Here is a 20,626-nt window from a genome sequence, read left to right on the forward strand (position 1 = left end):
CCTTGGATGGGTGTCAGAGACAGATGCAGTCTCTAAAATTGTATGGAAACATTTGTAAAACCTGCATATGTGCATGATCTGAGCAGATGTCCAGTTTTCATCTAATTTTCAGAGATCCAAAATCTGAAAAGCTTTGGCTATTTTCAGAATCCGTACCTATATCTGTCCCTAGAGATGGCTTCAGTTTTGTCTTTAGTTCCGTAAAGTATGTCATTAGCTTTAGACAGCTAGCATATGTTACCATTGTGTTCGTTTACCAATTTTTACATTAAAAAAAAAAACCCTGAATGAACAGCCCAATTACACTAAAGAGAAAAATCAAATATTCCTCTTGTAGCCTGGTGCAATTAGCAAACTCTTGCTATTTGCCCTCGTCTTCGATGCTCCTGTGTCACAGATTTCCCTCTTGCCCATGAAAGAGAGCACTATCCATCCCTGTCAAACCTGTTCTGTAAGGGAAGATGACAAATGCCCTTTGAGCACAGGAATTTTATCTTAATCTTTTTTGAAGAGGAGAGGGGCAGAACAGTTTACCACTTCACTATGTAACCTAAGAACTTGGCAAATAGGATTACAAAGGGCTTTTAGGGCAGCCAAGTGGGAAAGAATATAAGAAAGCTTGAGTGTGGATCTCAGCGGAACCTCTTTTTTTTTATTTTTTAAGTTTATTTATTTATTTTGAGAGAGAAAGCATGCACAAGCTGGGGAGGGACAGAGGAAAGGAGAGACAGAATCCCAAGCAGGCTCCCTCCATGCCTTTAGCACAGAACAGATGCAGGGCTTGGACTCACAAACTATGAGATCATGACCTGAGCTGAGATCAAGAGTCAGCACTTAACTTAGCCATCGAGGCACCCCGTCAGTGGAACCTCTGTAAGGGCTGAGGAATTTTCCTTTTCTGACCCTCAAATTCATCATTTTATTTATTTATTTACTTATTTATTTATTTATTTATTTATTTAATCTATTTTAAATTCATCATTTTAAAAATCAGGATTATAATAACTACCTTACAAAAGCATTATGAGGAACAAATAAGGTACTATAGAACACTACATACAGTGCATAGTCAAAAATGTTACCTTTCTTACATTGCTTTCCTTTTTCCCCTTAAGAGATATAGGATAAACCAAGTTTATCATTGTCCATATGCCAGGCATATCACTAGAAATCATAGCTAGTATTTAAGTCTCATATCTTTAAGGAGTCAAAATTAATGTTTTTCACCCCCCCCCCATATTTCCTTTAATTACTTTATATTTATAAGTAAAATTTCTTACAAAAATTGGAAAACTACACAGTTGTTAATTTTTTCATAATGCCTATGAATAATGCCCAAATATTTTTAAATACATCTGCATAGTAGCTGAAATTTTAAAATTATCCATAACGTAACATTGCCAAAATTATGAAATTTTCTCAGAAGATGCCATGATGTCTGAAATTGCCTTGCCCTTTTTTAACTGAAAATAAAGTGATTGCTTGTCTCATTGCAAGCTGTATGCACACAACAGTGTTAGTAAGTAATTTATTTTATTAATCTGAGATGTATAACTTGCCTATATCCAAGGTGGTTTTGAGAATCATAAAATTAATTGTAATACGATATGGCACAACTCAGTAACGGAATCTAGTGAAAACCAGTAGAAGAATGTATATAACAAGACGCCTGAGCCTATGTAATTACTACTGCAAAGCACAAAATGGAATTGAATGTCAAGGAAGCCAGCACACAAAGGGGGATTGCTTGGCATGTGTAGCTCTCATTTTCTGACCAGAAGAGTATAATTTAGATCGGAGAGACAAACTTTTTGGCACTGAATTCAAGGACAAATTTATTGTAAAGTTTTTAAAATTGGGGTCATGGAATAACAAAAGACAAAATCGCTGTTCAAATAGACATTTCTCTAAAAGCTGAGGGCATAACATTTAATCATATTTCAGCAAAGTCATTTCTTCAGGGAGCTGAGATAAAAGGGTATATTGCTCTCTGGTGATCCAACAATCCTGGGAAAAAGATTAGAGCATATAGAGCAGAGGATTTGAAACTCTGTTCTTGGAGTTCCACGGCTCATTTGTCCATTTAATCATTCACCAAAATTATATTGAATTTCTACTCTGTATAAGACACTGCTCTAGCTACTAAGAATTTAGCAGTGAACTATATGTATATGACATATATTTTATAGTGTACATATATAATATATGCATTCTATATATGTAAACTGTGTATAACTGGTCATAAGAGTATATATTCCAGTAGGTGACAGATTATGATAAAAATATAGGATTTCAAGGGACACCTGGGTGGCTCAGTTGGTTGAACATCTGACTCTTGGTTTTGGCTCAGGTCGTGATCTTGCAGTTTGTGGGTTCAAGCCCTGCTTGAGATTCTCTGTCTCTCTTTGTCCCTCCCATAGGGTAATTTGAATCCATAAATTTTTCATGGATGCAAGTTACTTATACTACTGGGATTTGATGAACTAATGTATTTTCTTAGAATCAGGGCTGGCTGGGTTCTTTCAGTAGAAACATTTACAAGATTTCAAGGCACACACACGGGGATGGGGAGTAGGATGTGTTCAAAGAAACTATAGCTAGATAGTGTAAGATTAACTGAATGTCAGTGTGATGAAACCAAAGACAGGTTTAGCAGAAATTTTTAAGAACCTTGCCTAGAAGGTCAAGTTGGTTGATGAGATTTATTGCCAAGCTTGTAGGAAATTTGCAAGTTTCCAGGAGAAACTTGGAAAGAGGTCAGATGCAGTTAGGAAATAGGTTGGAGAGGATACCAAGCAAGGTATTATGACAAACTATTTGATCATCTCATTTTGAAGCATTCCAAGCCTGACCTTGATACTTATTTAGCCTCAGAGACATGTACAAAACAATTGGAAAAGATACTGCCTCCATCCACCTTCTTGTACACAAGAAACGTTCATGGAAAACTGGAATCTTACATCCATGGCAGGTATTTGGGACATCATTATCTACAATAGCTTATTGTAGGTGAATGAATTTTTGGTTCCCAAGTTTTAAATTACCACGTTTGAAAAGTGAGAAACATCAATGAAATATGATCTGATCATCTATTCCCAAGATCCTGTACAGAATTATCCTAGCCTCAATCTTCTCCTTAGTATATACGAAGAGAGTAGGAAAATGGATACTACTGAATTAGAAGAGACTTTAAATCCTTATCCTGATGGCATATACATTTTCCAGTTTTTTTTTTATTTCCTGAAAGTGTAATATTCTTAAAACTCAAGTATCTTCTATTTGGTCACTTTCAAAATAAAGACACTATATGAAATATTTCAGAGTATCAAATGATTTTATATTTGGCTATTTCTAGAACTTGCTTCTAATTATACGGCAAAAAAAGAGGAATTCATAATTGTACTTGGAAGCAGCATTGCAATTTCCAAGCATTATAATCACCTTAGAAAAATATGGCTTAAAAATAAATGTGAACAATCAATTATAATTATGAAGGAGAAGAAAAGGAAAACTAAAAATAAACTATTTAAAAACAATGTATATGTCTCAGTCAAGTTTTCACTTTCAAGTGCCTTCTATTAATCTTTATATACTTACTACTGGAAAAAGAGAGAAAGGATAACCCTGACTTTGTTGCCATCCCAAGGAAATGAGTTCACTGATTTAACCATATCCAGACTTTCTTTTTTTTTTTTTTTTTTTTTTAATTTTTTTTTTAAATTTTTTTTTTTTCAACGTTTATTTATTTTTGGGACAGAGAGAGACAGAGCATGAACAGGGGAGGGGCAGAGAGAGAGGGAGACACAGAATCAGAAACAGGCTCCAGGCTCTGAGCCATCAGCCCAGAGCCTGACGCGGGGCTCGAACTCCCAGACCGCGAGATCGTGACCTGGCTGAAGTCGGACGCTTAACCGACTGCGCCACCCAGGCGCCCCTGGACTTTCTGTTTATAATGAATAATAAAGTCACTGATGTTTTTATATGACACCATAGGTGATCAAACACCCTGTCGTTAAAATATAAGTAGAATTGAAGCTTTACATTATTCTTAGGAGAGAAACACCTGTTTAACATAGACCAGAACATTTGAGCAAAATCACCCCAACATTTACTGAGATCCTAAGTCAGGTGAAAAGATAAAGTCTACAACAGCTAAATAAGCTGGATGCTTTAAATGATCTGGAAGCACAGAGAAGGGCTTTAGTTTTTCTGAAAGGCAAACTAAGAGGTTTCAAGCTCATTCTACCATGGCCTTTAATGGTGAGAAAAATATTTAAGGCAAAGGGAAAAATCATATGGGAAGACTCAGAGAAAAGGATAGCTGTAGTTTGAAGTGATGTGGAAGATGGATCTCATCAACTGAAATAAGAAAGAAGGAAGGAATTTTGCATGTATACAGAGATACCTAGTTCAGGTTTGAACAGATTATCACTGTCAAATTTACCTATCTTTTTAATTAAAGACACTGGAATATTTTATAGGTGCTTGCATGTACTTATAAAGTTCCCCTAAAGAACTAGTAAGATGAATTTGGCTAAACTAATTTTTTCATGTATGTGATTTTCCCAAACTATATAATGAATATATCTGTTACCTAGTTATTCTTCCTTTGGGTCTACTGTGCCATGCTGCATAATAACTAATGTGTTTAATATGTTCTTTTTAGAAGATACTTAGTTTTAAAAGTGAGCATTCTTCTACCTCACATTAAAAGCTATTTTCTGAAAAAGCAATATTCCCTGAACATTCCACTTGTAATCTTTGTTGTAACAGTTTTGAGAAGACATTAAAGTTTAGACCCTGAAATAAGTCCACTTACTCATAAAATTAAGTATGAGATCTCATTTCCATTTTACTTCTTTCAACTTAAAGCCACATATTTCAGCAGATTTTAATCCACGGTACAGGCACTGTTGATTTTAAATTCAAGGATGAAAATCTGATTTTAATCAAAATTTAACTTGTATTCTAGTTTACACGTTGTAAAATTACTCTTTAAATTATGTGATTGATTAAGTATGTACAGTAGATCTCCTTTTGTGAATAATTTTCTGGTAAAGGCAGAATGAATTTTCAGTAAACATTGTATCTACTGGGAAATTATTTTAAATGGAAAATACGTTAAATTTTGGTAAACTTACCTACTACTAATTGAGCAAGGGACAAAATTTAGATAGAACTTGGAGAGACAGAAATTATGACGAAATTTGTATTATGACAGTGGAACTTTTCCACAAACCTGTTTCTTTTGTGAAAAATACATGCAAATGAATTATAGTCAAGTATTTAATGATCCATCTATGAATCCACGAGATTGTTACTGATTTTCATTATGTAATTCTTTGACTTAGAAACTATTAGAAGTCTGTAAGAGGGTTTATTTTTTTAATATCTGTGTCCATTAGAAATATGTCAGATATCCAGTGACAATAGTTACAGGATGTGCTAGGTATCTATCCCAAACTTGGATATCATTACAGTTAGCATTGCCCCTTTTTTTTTTTTAAGTGTCTAAGTTTCGAATAGTCTCTGGATGTTCTCATATCTGAAGCAGTTTCCTACAAAGGCAATGTTGTGATCTTACCTTTTTTTGTATATTCGGAAGACAGAGAGTAGGAATAAGCTACTGACTATGGAGGGAAGAACCCAAGCCTGATTCTTTGGATTTCTGCCAACGATGCTAGAGAAAATGATAAATGACAATTACCTAGGAATTCTCCCTCTAAGAGGCTGACAAAAATTCTAATATTTAGAGTTGCTATCACGGCCAAGAATTCTGGATACTCCTGGTTTGGGGGCTCCCGATGGAAATACTGCCAATGCTAGAAAAACACTCTACTTCATTTTCCAATGAGGCACATGTCTTCCTGATGCTGCCTCGTAGTCACTTGTGGTTAAATAATTCATTTAGATAACTGTGAAAGATCATATTTGTATGTTCTTTGAGACACATCTTAAAGTTACCCTAAGTTCAATAAGAAAACAGATGTTGTATAAAAAATTGATTTGTAAGCTGCCTTTTTTTTTTCTTTTTGATGAACTATTATTTAAGGAATGGACATTGCATATATTTCTATTCACTTTAAAAAATTCCTGTGTTGTTTTGGCTTGGTAAAATTGAGGTCTCCATGCTAAAAATCTTACTGGATAAAAAGTAGCAGAATCTAAGACGACCATGATTTGCAAAGCAGAATTTAATAATATGATATTTAGTAGCAATGAGTTAGGGATGAGTACCTCTTTTTATACTTGGGTATGAAGAATCAATTCCCCAAGTGCAAAATCAAAGAGACAAAATCTGAAGTCATTCATTCAGGGTTTCCGTCTGACAGTAAAATGCAGTCTGATTCACCAGTACAATCCTGATAGCTAACCCTGTGATGTAATCTGGTGGTATTCATAGGTTTGGTATAAAATGAGCCATGTGACATCTTGCTTTGTGTTGAACTGCCCAGCTTTAGGTGCCACCCTTTGAAAGGAATAAAGACCATTCAGGTCACATTCATAAGAAAATAGCCAAGGCATTTTTTTGTTTTTATTCTCCTTTACATTTAACTAAATGAGAAGTTGTTAAATGCAACTTGACAAGGTTAGTCAGGCATCCAAATCTCTCAGGACGTTTGCACCACGTACAATTGAACCCAGTTGGTAGTGAATTATAAGCAAGGACATTTTACTTTTTTCTCTCTAGGTACTAAAACCTCTAAATTCTATTTGTTTCACAGGAGTCTGAACTTATAGAACTAAGAGAAACCATTGAAATGCTGAAGGCCCAGAACTCTGCTGCCCAGGCAGCTATTCAGGGAGCACTGAATGGTCCAGACCACCCTCCCAAAGGTATATTTAGAAGTATTGCCATTTTTCATTCAATGTAATGAATATCTATTTGATTCATTAGACTGAAGCTGCTTTTACTCAGTGGCATTGTCCTTTATAAGGAATAAGTTGGTATTAAGGCAGTCAGAATCCCAGAATTTAAGAACAGTAGCTTTCCTCATCAAATAAATTTTTAATTAAGTTTAAGGAATTTGCTTCTATAGTAGGACACACCTTTCTCTCCATTTGGTTTGGTGAAAGTGGGGCTGGAGAGGTTGGCTAATACATTTATCTCTGACTTGAAGCAAAACAAACCCTGTAAAGACCATCAAAGTCTAGATCTGTAAAGAAAATAAATTAATTAATATGGTCAAATTCCAAGGAGAAGGTGTGTGGAACAGCTCCTTCTGGGTGGAGGCATTAAAAAGGGACACTTCCTATGAAAATGCTAAAAACAATAAGAAAAAGGACTAAAAGTTAGTCTACTTTTAATTATTACTATGCTTTGTCAGTTCTAAACAATAATAAGATAATCTCCTTTGCCATCACCCCTACCCCTTAGTTTCCCACTGTAGAAATGCTTTGTGTTAATGTCATGTCAGTTTTTTCTTTGCATAGGTTCTACTTATTCATGCCCTACCTCTTTTCAGTGGCATTCAACGTGCTCAACTCTTCACCAGCTAAACAAATGCTTTTATAAATCTTGAATGCCCTATCATGTATGTTTCCATTTCCAGGGGAATTCTGGGAACATTTTATGGAATCTTTTAATGTCTCCAGCAGCCAGTCACACTTTGGACTCCTGGAGTGTGGCATCTCTTACCATCAACCCAAAAGGGTTCTCTCCAGGATCAATAGATTTTTTTTTTAATTTTTTTTTCAACGTTTATTTATTTTGGGACAGAGAGAGACAGAGCATGAACGGGGGAGGGGCAGAGAGAGAGGGAGACACAGAATCGGAAACAGGCTCCAGGCTCTGAGCCATCAGCCCAGAGCCCGACGCGGGGCTCGAACTCACGGACCGCGAGATCGTGACCTGGCTGAAGTCGGACGCTTAACCGACTGCGCCACCCAGGCGCCTCGGATCAATAATGATTTACACGACACGAAATCTAGTACCACATTTAAAATTCTTACTGTATTTAACATGCAGACTGCATTGTATACTGATGTCCATTCCATCCTAATTGACACATTAATTTCTTGTAATGTTTGTAATATTCACATTCTTAGTTTTTTCTCCTGCTGCTTTGAAATCTCTTTGAAAGTTTCTTTTGCAGGTTTACTCATTTGTATCGTTTTGTTAAATGCTGATATTTCTTAGAACCCAGTCCTAAACTCTCTTCCATTATGATTTTGTGCATTGTGATTCCCTTCTCCTATCTAAAAATCTATAAACTCATCTAATACTGTAGCTATAATTATCATTTATGCATTGATAACTGTCAAAAATATTTCTTCAGGCCAGGCTCATCTCTTGAGTTGCAGATCTATAAATCGAGCTGCATAAGAGAGAGCTCCACTTGGTTATCTTTGGATGTCTCTTTGTCATGTTAAATTCAACATCTCTAAATTTGAACTTGTCATCTTCCCTCTCAGACCTGCTTTGCCTTCAGTGTTCCTTGCCTCAGTAAGTGGCACCACCATTCTTCCATATAGCCAGCCATAAACCTAGATGTTCATTCATATATCCTCCTCTCCTCATTCATTAAATCACCAAGTTCTATTGATTCCACCCCTTAAATATCTCTTGGATGTGTTCCCTTTTCTCAGATCCTACTATTACCATCCCTTATCTCTCCCCTGAACTGTGACCACAAACTCCTAAATCCTTCCTGCCCTTCATCTTAACATCACTTTGTATCATTCTTCACACTGAAACCAGAGCATTAGTCAACAACAAATATCTATAGGTATCCCTTGCCTTTAGGATGAAATACAAACTTCTTAACATGACATAATTTCTCTTCGTCATCTTTGTTCACTCAACAAATATATAATGATTATCAGTTATTTGCTAGACACTGGTCTAGACCTTATGCTTTGCTTTTTTGTCACATTGTATATTTCAGCTACCCTGACTTCTTCTAATTCTCTAAAAGTTTTTTGTATGTTCTGTTTATTTCTACTTAAAATTTTCTGCCTTGTGTGCTCAGCATAAAAACGTTTTGAGACCTAAGAGAGTTAGCCTAAATATGCCTCCTTGACCCTTAAAATTAATGAGGTCCCCTTGTGGTATGTTTCTGGAGATAACTGTAGTTCCTCTATCAAAATTTGCATTGTACTTTGGTGTCCTAATTTATGTAAGGTCTGCCTTTTCTAATCAATGGTAGGGTGGTATGTTTTCTCAATCCAAGTGACTGTGGGGGTGCTGTACACATAAAAGGGGTTTATTTGAATTTTAATTTAAGAAAATACAATTTTTGGTGTGCCTGGGTGGCTTAGTCCATTAAGCATCCAACTTTGGCTCAGGTCATGATCTCACAGTTCATGGGCTCGAGCCCCTCGTCAGGCTCTGTGCTGACAGCTGAGAGCCTGGAGCCTGCTTTGGATTCTGTGTCTCCCTCTCTCTCTCTGCTCCTCCTTTGCTCATACTCTGTTTCTCTTTCTTTCCTCAAAAATAAACAAATACTAAAAAAAATTAATAATAAAATTAAAAAATGCAATTTTTTAAATACTAGAATTCAAATTTTAGAAAAAAATTATGAAGTGAGAGATACTTAAATTGAAGGACAAACTAGTCCTCTAGGGGCTACTTCTGTTAGGAATTTAGCAACTTTCCATGCGGGGGAGTTGATTTATATGCTACATGGAAAATCACTGCATATTTAAAGCTTATCTTAGAGCTATAATAAAGCAGCTTATGTTCTGAATCTTCATGTTGTAAATAGGTCCAGAGAAGGGATTGAAAAAGACTTAATCCTTTCTTTAACACAGTACAAGTCACTGAAGTAAAACTTTCTGGAAGGATTCCTTTTATCTTAGGCAACAAGTACCCTAATGTATCTACTGGAATTGAAAAAAGGAATTCCTCTGCTCACTAATGTGGGAGGGGTACATAAAATGAGTAAAATTATAACAGTTAATATTCAAATTGGTCAAGAAAGATTAACAAATATTTTTATAAGATTTAAAACTGACAAAAACAAATAATTATAAGTGTATATAGGATATTTATGTTTCAATAATATATATTCAGTGAACACAAACTGATTCTTACTATCTTGACCATTGGCATCACATACAGAAAATAAAGTCTGTTGGACTGTTTATGTATCTTTCCATGGGTGATTATGGTGATTGTATAAGCTATAAGCTATAAACTTATAGTCTGAAATCATATTGAGATTTGGTTTTTGAGAGCTTTACACATTTATGTCAGGTAAATTTGTAACATGTAGTCTTACAATATATATTTGGAGTGAGGCAACAGTTTTATAGACAGGTCAAACTGAGACAAAATCACGTAATTAATGTAACTTTCTATTTTCTATGTGTTCATCCCATTTATTAACAGAGCCTGATAAATAATAGCAGTCTATAATAGAATAAATTTATGTATTCATGCACAAATGTTATCTGAGTAGCTGATATATACTAGTCGCTCTGTTAGATCTTAAAATACAAAGATAAAAAACAAAGCCCCCTACTCTCAAGGACTCACAGCACACTGCCACAAAAGGTTATAAATATATCTCTGTGTAAATTTAATGATATAGAGATACATATATATAACCATATATGAAAGGTAAAATAATAGAAAATTTTACTTTTATTTTTCAAAATATACTTTTTTTAAGTCACTACCTCTGTATATAAACATAGAATAGTTTTTCCTTGAGATGTACCAATTTAACAAAACACGTAGTAAATTGCTATCAACAGTGAATACATTTTTAGGAATGTTAGGCAAACAGTTGTGCTGAATGAATAAGAATAATATTGCCCACAAGCACTTATCGATTGCCTACCATAAGCCATAGTGTGCACAAGGTCCTGGATATACAACGGTAAACAAAACAGATACAATCTTTGTCTCCATTAAACATTTACACTTGGGGCACCTGGATGGCTCCATCAGATGGGCGTCTGACTTCAGCTCAGGTCATGATCTCACGATTTGTGAGTTTGAGCCCCACATCCGGCTCTCTGCTATCAGAGCAGAGTCTGCTTTGGATCCTGTTTCCCTCTCTCTCTGCCCCTACCCCACTCTCTCGCGAACTCTCTCTCTCAAAAATAAACATTAATCTTGTGGGAGACCAGAAAATTAGCAATTGTTGTGATCATAGGTATAGCTGAATATGCATGGCAAAACAGTTATAAGTTAAAAAATGGACAAGAATTAGTGCTATAGAAAGCAAGGGTAGCAGGGATCCTACTGGAGGTGCATAGTCAGGAAAGGCCTTTCCCAGATAGCAACATTTAAGGGGAGATCCAAGGAACAATTATCAATGTATATGGCAAATATTGAAAGAGGAGTATTCCAGAAGAGTCTTGAGATAGAAAACAGACTATTGCCTTTATGGAGCTGATACAATGAGCAGAGGTAAAATAAGAAAAACCAGGTTAGAGAGACAATTACTGACCAGATTACTGAGGGACTTTTAGGTCATTTTTAAGAGTTGAAATATTTTCTTTTTTCTTAAAATGGTAATCTACTAAGAAGTCTGAAGTAAGGGAGTGATGATGACATTTTCCTTTTAAAGATTTCTCTAGCTACTGTTTACAGAATGGTTTGAACTTGGACAGCTCTTCTTGCTGTAAAGCAGAGAAGCGTTAGTAATAGCTTCAGCTGGGGCATCAGTGGTAAGAAGGGTGGGAAGTGGGAATGAATGGATGAACAAATGTAACTGAAATACAGGCTTTTAAAATAAGCTTCTCCGTTCGTTCATAAGGTTCACATCCATTTGGTCAACTGTTCTTTTCCAAGCTCTATAGTGTCACATGTACTGAATCAAATACTTACAAACACTAGCAAGAAATTGTTAGAGATGAATCAAATAAATTCCTTTCATTCCATGATATTACTGAAATTTGCTTTTCAGTATAATGAATTTGGTTCATAATAATTCAACAAGTATGTTTTATGCCCAGATTCTCTTTTTATTCTTTATTGGTGAGTGCATTCATAACTGAAGATAAATAATACCTACAAGGACTACTTTTGACCTATGATTATAAGAATTTACCTATCTTCTCAAATTTTGAAGGTTAATCAAAGCCAAATACAATTTATTAATACTGGATATAATAAAAACTCTTGAGTACCTTAACATCCAGTACCATTGCTTTAGTTGTGAAAGTCAATTACTAGGAAAAAAAACCTAAAAAATAATGTATCTTGATCACAAAAGCTTATAGCCAAGCACAGCAGAAATGTAAGATACAAATAAGTACCAACATATTCTTCTTTTCTTTATTCATACAACTTCTAGTATTAGTTGATTAAAAGATACTATAAATGCCTTAAGTTGCGACATTGGTAATGTTTGGGGCATGTAAACACATCATTATTTTTTAAAGCACTTTTAAGAGGCCACAATCTACAGAGTCTGAAAAATAGTTTTATTTTTGGCTCCTATAAAATTTGTTAGCGTATTTAATATCTTAAGGGAAAAAGTTAAGGTATATGTTGATATATATGTATATGACTAAGGATGGAGATATGTATACTTATATTACATACCCACACACATGTTCACTGATTATATGTTTTAAAAGGAACCAGTTATAGTTCCATTGTCATGGGGCATTGTACTGTTAAATACATCTGTCAACTGGAAAGCTTTGATTTTATACTATTGTTTCTATGGAAACTTTTTGAAAGCTATATAGTGATTTCTGACACAAGTTCTACTGAAATTTTTTGCTCGGCTAATCTGCGTTGATGCCAATTAACTATAATAATAGATTTGACCTTAAAGTAGACTGGGCCTTAAAAGTAATTTTATGAATTGGTAGTGTCTCCACTAACACTTAATATTAGTTCACTGTAAGCGGTAAGTAAAATTACTTATTTAACTCTCAGTAAAATTTCAATTTCAACAACTGTAAATTAATCTTATAGGCTGATTTTATGGAGTAAGTGGATATCTTCAAAATGTGAATAAATGTCAACAGTTTTTTTTTCAAATCGTCTTGTGTGACTAGAGAAGCACTACATGCTTTGTAGAAACATGGCAAGCCCGTATCACGTGGCAGTTAGCACGACAGACATTACAATCTGTCCAGGTCTCGGCTTGGCTCTACTGTGTTTCAGCTCTCTAACTCTGGTCAAATGATTTTTAGTAATTAAACTCATTTCAACACTTTGCTTTAAGAATGAAATTAAATAATCCCAGGTCAGAGTCAACACAGAGTAAAAGCTAGGTTTGTTATTACCTGTGGTTATTATTACTGTCACCGTTACTATTCCACATCATGGGCAGGGATTATGATGCGTTGTCTTAAATATGTGCTCTGTTTAGTGTATACATGTCATCTACCCAGATTCTCTCTTGAGCATCTTCCCCCCACTGACTCTTTGACCTCGGTCAGGTTACTTCTTTGCACTTCAATTTCCTCATCTGTGAATTGAAGTGCTTAAATGACTTCCAAGGTTTGTTTTGGCTCTATCATGGTATGATTCTATGAAATGGAAAATTAATATACTTGGCTTCGGTAGCTGTATCCAAAGCACTAATATTAAAAAGACACAATTAATTCTCATGCAGTTATGAGTTTCCATTTACTCCATGGGAGTAATCATTTGGAATAAATCACTTGGAAGATCTGTTTGATCCAGGTATTCAGTGGAAATCAGTAGCATAGCATTTCATTTTTGGGTAAAAACTCGGAACTCATTAAACCACCAATGCTACAGACTTATATGAGATGTTCAATGAATCTTAATGAAGATAATGCATTTAATTAAAGCAAATAAGGTTGTATTTTATTACACTTAAAAACCAAAGCTGCCCTGAAACGATTTGCACAAAGCCGTGTTGACTTTTATTAGCAGACTTCCTCTCAGGAAGCCTAATGGTCTTGTTTGTTCCCAGTGAAAGTGTATGAGCTAATGTGATATTGTCTATCTGTTGCTAGATCTCCGTATCAGAAGACAACATTCCTCTGAAAGTGTTTCTAGTATCAACAGTGCCACAAGCCATTCCAGCATTGGTAGTGGTAATGATGCTGACTCCAAGAAAAAGAAAAAGAAAAACTGGGTAAGTAAGCCGTGGTCATTTCATCTCATTCAGAAGCATATTATTGCACAATGAGTCAGGTTTTTGTTTTTGTTTTTGTTTTTGTTTTTTCCTTATGAGATTTAGAAATCTGTAGCGGTTTACAAAGACTGTCATTCAGGTAACTGGCCCCTTGAATGCTGGACTCGTCACCAAAATTAGGGTGGCATGGTGCTGAAGTCAGGACCAGGCTTGGGTTTGAATCCCCACTCTGCCACTTACTACTGGGACCGTAGGCAGGCTCCTTCACCCTTTGAGGGGGCCTACATTTTTCTCATCTGTAACAATAGGATCATCAACACTGACTTTATAGAGTTGTTGTAAGGAAAAATAAGATAACATCTGTTAGTAAATGACAGGGCAGGGATTTATCGTGGAGGCGAGAAAGAAGGAGAGATGGTGGGAGTGGTGGTGGCGGTGGTGGTGGTGGTGGTGACGGTACTGATGGTGGGGCTGGAGGAAGAGGAGAAGAAATAGATTGTAAAAGTAGGGACAGAAGAAACCTTGACGGTCTTCGCACCTCTCACTTCCACGGGGCTTATAGTGTAAATAAAGCTTCGCCTCACGAGAAATGAACTACATGAGTGTCTGCTTTCTATCTTTTTTTTACCAAGAGAATATAGCAGAAACAGAGAAATGCTTCAACAGAGCACTGCCTTACATTTGCTAGAGATTTAATTTATGATAGCACAAAGCATTTGCTAAAAAAACGGAGAAGATGCTATCACAGCAAAATGTTTAACAACCACGAAGTAAAGGGTTTCTTTGAATGCCATGAAACAAAGGTCGATTTTTGAAAGAAGTACAACTCTTGATGAAATCCAAAACGTTAAACCATCAGAGGATTTTACTGGAGTGCCTACTATAAATAAGGAAAGATATATCTTTTTTGTTTAAAAAAATGTTTATACAGGTAATATTTTAAAATACTGATCAGCCTTCCTTCCCTTGATTTGTAATTCCACACTCTTTCATGTTTCTGCAAGGTGAACTCTAGAGGAAGTGAGGTGAATATAAACTGTGGACAATTTGGCATGCATCTATAAAAAATACCCTACCTTGGCATGAATGCTATTCATTTTGGCAGTAGGCTTTTTATACCTTTTAAAAACAGATTACCTTGTATGTCTTTTCTTTGTGTCTTTTCATTTTAATCTCAAATTTTCAAGAGAAGAGGTAAAACCACTTTCTGAATAGCGCTGTAGGGGATACCAATTCTGGTTTTGAATAGTACGGGAATTGAAAAATTTGAATAGAAAATCACAATTAATGAAGTGTTAGGTGAATTTGATTTCATTTTGCTTTTTAAGTTTATACTGTCAGCAGGACATGACTTGATTGTAGCGCTAAAGTGGCCATTTAAAACAAATTGCCTTGAAGAGAGAAGCATTGGGAGTGGAGATCCCTTCAAGGTACTTAGTTTTAAATGAGTGCTCTGACAGCCATGCCCTTGACCTTGCACTATTTGAAAAGCCTTCCGTGTTTGCGCTGCGCTGGATTAATATAAGAATAAGACAAACCACAAAACATGGTATCATTTTTTTCTAGAGATACCGTGCTGCAACTCTTAATCCTCTGCTTGTACATACTGACCCCAGGCAGTGGCTAGGATAGCATCTGCAAACTAACGCCCCAAAGCAAAATTTGCCAAGTGCAAATAGACAAGAAAGGTAATTTCTGTCCTCTTTGCAGCTGCGAAGCTCATTCAAACAAGCCTTTGGGAAGAAAAAGTCCACCAAGCCTCCTTCCTCACATTCGGACATTGAAGAGCTTACAGACTCATCCCTTCCAGCATCCCCTAAATTGCCCCATAATGCAGGTGACTGTGGGTCCGCGTCCATGAAGCCCTCACAATCCGCCTCAGCGTAAGTCACTCCGTCGGCAGGATGCTGAAGTATTTTTCAAAAGCAACTTCAGGCCAAGCCCGTGTTTGTGTTCTAAATGCAGTCCGGTTGTACTTTCACAGCGGCAACACCATCTGTGCCGATCGTTTTCAGATCTTCCTTAGAACTATGGACAGCATTTGTTTCTCCTTTGCTTTTCACATATTAGAACTGGCATGTTTTTGAAGTTCATTCTCCACTTTTATGAGTCATTTATTCTCACTTCTTTTCACTTGCGTTTGTCCGTGTATCTGTCTCACTGTGCATTCAATGCAGGTCACCCCTTGTCTGGCCACCAAAGAAACGGCAAAATGGCCCTGTGATCTACAAGCATAGATCCCGGTAAAATGGCGTGTGATGCATGAAATTTGCAAAGACCCAGATTCTAACCTAAGCAGCGTCTGCTTTTGCTCTTTCTAAAACCACTCACATGCATTTCAATGATAAAAACCTCTGTCTTTCTCTTTTTGAAGTCAAAGCTGTTTTCCTAAAACCAAGCTGTAATCCATTTGTCTTTAATTCCACGAGATAATCTAGCATAGCATTTTTATCGTTGCTCACTATTTGTTGTTACAAGAATGAATGAAACCTTTGGATGTAGAACATGTACTCGGATGTGGTGATTCCTTGTTTTAGATACTATTTCAATCAACTTTTCTTGACTGTGACTAGCAGAGAACTCTCACGTAGCACAGAGCCACTAGTAGGACCATTTAAGACATTTGTAGATCCTAGATAATTCCATCACGTGTATAGGAAGGAGGAACATAACACTATCATTTTGGTAAGCAACAAACAAAGCAAAAATGTAGTCCTCGCATTTTAAATGGAAGAGATATCAGTTAATATAAAACAAGTTCTTTCACCATATTTCCTGCAAAACTGCCCACAAGACAACAATAACAAAATAATAAGGAAATAATGTATATGACTTTTAGGTAGCCCTCGACTAGCCTGCTTGCATGGGTTGAAACCTGTGATTTAGCTTCATTAGTCCGATCTCCTAAATCAGCTGAGCCTACCAGGAGGGTTGTATAACCCTCCTCTATGAGTTAAATATCCAAAACTAATCTCTCTGATTTATTTTCTACAATATCTGTATTGGATTTTCATGGTAACTTGAAGACATTGTTGTGGCAAATAATGTTATTCTTTGGCGGTTTACTAAAAAAAAAGAAAAATAAATCAATGTTTTAAGAAAATCATAACTGCTTTAAAAAAAGAATGTTTCATAAGCTGCAAATAGAGATTTAAGTCCCTTGAACAATGGTAGAATGAAATGGTGTCATACTATGACTCCACAGCCCCATGAATATGAGCAACAAGGGAATTTTGAAGATTACTTGGTATTCAGTAATAATGGATTGTTTTTAAAGTTCAGAAAATAGGAAGAAAGGATTAAAGGAAAAAGAGAGCTACTGTTTTCAGTTTGGAACCTGTGAATGTGTTGCCGTTTGTAAAACTCTTCCTCCTTCTCTTTAGGTGTTGCTGGTAGCAAATAACTTCTGTAGCTGCTGAGATAATATTGCAGCTCAGCCTTAAAAGAAGCACTGCTTTTCCGAATCCTCTGGCTTTCCCCTACCGCTGATTTTGTGTTTGTTTCCTTCTTCAGGATCTGTGAATGCACCGAGGCTGAGGCAGAGATAATTCTGCAGCTGAAGAGCGAGCTCAGAGAAAAGGAATTAAAATTAACAGATATCCGACTGGAGGCCCTCAGCTCTGCTCATCACCTTGACCAGATCCGGGAAGCCATGAACCGGATGCAGGTCGGTGCTGAAACACCTTCAAGGAACAAAGAGGAGAGATTTAAAATATTGTTTATTTTCCACTCTTGGTTATTATAAAAACAAATCTCACTTTTAAACCCACTGTGGAAACACAGTCTGTTTATTCAGTCTTTGCACTTCATTTCTTAATACTGAATGGAGCATTTTGTCAAATCCAAGGCTGGAATGAGGAGCACAGACTGGCCAGTTGCACTCAAGAGCCATTCAAGACACGTGTACTAGTGATTGGATTCACTTGAGGGCCGAGTTTTTAAAGGAACTACTACAACCCTTGTGTCTACACTTTTCCACGATTTGCCTTTGTGTTGGTTTTTTTTTTCCGTTCTTTTGACATCTGACTTTCAATTACTTTTACCTATTTTCTATTGGGAAAAAAACATAATGAGGAAACTACAGAAATTTAACACAAGCCTTCTAAATATGCAAAGTAACAGTGGTGTGGAAGGCCATCTGTAAAAGTAATGCTTTTGTATTTTGGGGAAGCATCTGAAGGCTAATTTCAGAACCAGGCTGGGCTCAGACTAAGTTTTCATTTTATTATTGTAAACCGGTCATCACTCCGTACCATAGTTGACTGAAATAAAACTCACTGCTGAGCAGATTTATCTGCTACCATATGTATTCATCAAAAGGTTTTTGTTGTTTTTATGAGCTTAGTGCTCCATTTGAAGGAACAACAACTTTTCAGATGTTGGCTGGAATTCTGCAGTAATGTTAAGTCACCTTATTGATACTGTTTCTGTTTTGCTCTGGTTGTCGACTCTACGTGAGTTCAGACTATTACAAATGACGTTATTTACCTGTGAGATTTAACAATGCATTTAAAATGAGAAATTTTGCAAACTCTTCAAATATATGACTCTTAATTCAAATGGGACCAAGTCCTAGAAGACCCCTCAAATATATGATACATTCAAAAAGTTCTTATATAAATTCTAAGGGTTAGTGTGTCTATATTCGTGAATACATGAATCTATGTATGTAAGAAACAGAGACTAGGTTAATAATTTACCTTTGGAAGAAAATCCTGTTTTCATAATCTATATTTGTTTACTTAACATATCACCACATGCTTTATTTAATAAACAAAATAATTACCTCTGATGAAAGAGTTGGTGCCGTTTTCTCACACAAACTGGCCGGATTTTGTTTTCCTGTATTTTCCGTCTTCACAACAGAATGAAATTGAAATACTGAAGGCCGAAAATGACCGCCTGAAGGCAGAAACTGGTCACGCAGCTAAGCCTGCTCGTCCACCGTCAGAGTCCTCAAGTAGTTCGTCCTCCTCATCTTCACGCCAGTCACTAGGACTTTCTCTGAACAACCTGAATATCACAGAGTCTGTTACCTCAGGTAATTTTGTGCACACACCTGCCTGAATGAACTCATGCCTATGATTTCATGAGGGGAGAGGGGGCTGGCATTGGAGAATCGTGCCCAGCGCTGTTCTTAAACTCACTCTCCTAAACATGTTAGCACTCTGAATTCTCAGAAATAGTCTTATTCTTCTCCTAAAAATGTATTCTACCCTGTTATACTTTTAAAAGAATATGCTCTGTGAAAGAGTGACAGAGGTAAGACATAATGGTTTTCATATCATTTTAAAAAATTACTTGTGCTTGAGAAATACTTCCTTGGTGATTACAAACACAATAAAGAAATGATATTCTCAGTGGTGATCGTTAGTATTTATGAATATAATGCTAATAATCCCACACAGTTGTACAGTATTTTAAGTGTACAAAGCCCATTTACGAGTGCATCAGGACCTATTCCTAAATTTGACCAGATGATCGTGCATGACGTTACCTGGACAGAACATAATGCTAGTACATCACAGTTATATTAAGTTTTCAACAAATGTAAAGAATTCACTGGATTCTGTTATTGTGTGCAGTGGTACTAATGATGGAACCAGGGTACAGTTTTACTTCATCGCAAATAGAATCATATGACATAATGTTGTCTTCGTATCTGATGAGCTATCAGTTATAAAGTATATAGCAGTGAATCATTTTATGTACATAAGATTTAGTTTAGGAAAGAGTTACATGAAGATCTGTGGTAATTGCAAAGCATAGCCACCAGATGACGCTTGGAAACCAATGATATGCATGTTCCTGGGTAACTTTGGATTCCATTATACAACTATATAGTTCTTCCCGGCTTGCCTTAAATTACACTAAAATAGAGATGAAGAAGAGAAACAGAGATACAGCATGCTGATATTGATGAAAATTTGTAATAAGTCATACCTCTTCTAAAAAGTCAGAATGTTAACAATTCTGTTACATCTGCTGTTCATAATGTAAAATGAAGGGCTTAAATATATAACTTGCTTTCTTCTTAGAAGAGGCAAGTGGCAACTAAAAGACAAGTAGGAACTCCCTGAAATTCAGGAAAACACTGTATATAACATTTGGCAGGTATTGGGGGAGGGAAATGAATTCTGAGACTAAGCATCAAGTAAAACCAATGTTAGTAGCCAAGAAGAAACAGAGAGAGGTCATAATTAAACGAACTTAAAAATCATTCAGCAGAATCAAACTATGGGACTGTGGTCGTAACTTGAATGTGTAAATTGTCTGTATGGTGTCATCATCCACACTCTTCAAAAGATGCCAACAAAGAAAAAAAAATAAAAACTTTAAATGTATAGATTCTGGTGGCCCTGAGCAAAATCCTATATGTTGTCCGTGATGAGCCTAACAGAGGAGTGAAAGTAGGGTCCACAGCCAAAGGCAGTCAGTGTCTGTGTCCTCGCTGGACTCCTTAAGGAAAGACGAGCAAGGGCTGGTACCTTACACGATGGCTTAATGGCAGGATTTCACTGCTTGTTATGTGATATTGTTTTATCTCATGGAAATACAGTAAAGTTTAAAGGAGGCACAGTTAGTACTAAAGATAGTTTAGAAAC

General features: G+C 36.1%; 1 protein-coding gene across 7 annotated transcripts in view; it reads left to right on the top strand.

Moving 5' to 3' along the window:
* The window catches only part of NAV3 (neuron navigator 3), a 592,036-nt gene that overhangs the window by 537,629 nt on the left and 33,781 nt on the right, over nt 1–20,626 (top strand). For 5 of the 7 annotated variants that reach the window (XM_043561562.1, XM_043561564.1, XM_043561565.1 and 2 more), the window contains 6 exons: nt 6,726–6,837; nt 13,900–14,021; nt 15,026–15,046; nt 15,732–15,904; nt 17,535–17,688; nt 18,888–19,062. In XM_043561562.1, the coding sequence (XP_043417497.1) occupies nt 6,726–6,837; nt 13,900–14,021; nt 15,026–15,046; nt 15,732–15,904; nt 17,535–17,688; nt 18,888–19,062 (757 nt within the window). The remainder of the gene's footprint in view (nt 1–6,725; nt 6,838–13,899; nt 14,022–15,025; nt 15,047–15,731; nt 15,905–17,534; nt 17,689–18,887; nt 19,063–20,626) is intronic. The other 2 variants (XM_043561563.1, XM_043561566.1) reach the window with 1 other exon arrangement.

The sequence above is a fragment of the Prionailurus bengalensis genome, chromosome B4 (genome assembly GCF_016509475.1).
Source record: "Prionailurus bengalensis isolate Pbe53 chromosome B4, Fcat_Pben_1.1_paternal_pri, whole genome shotgun sequence".
Classification (NCBI taxonomy): domain Eukaryota; kingdom Metazoa; phylum Chordata; class Mammalia; order Carnivora; family Felidae; genus Prionailurus; species Prionailurus bengalensis.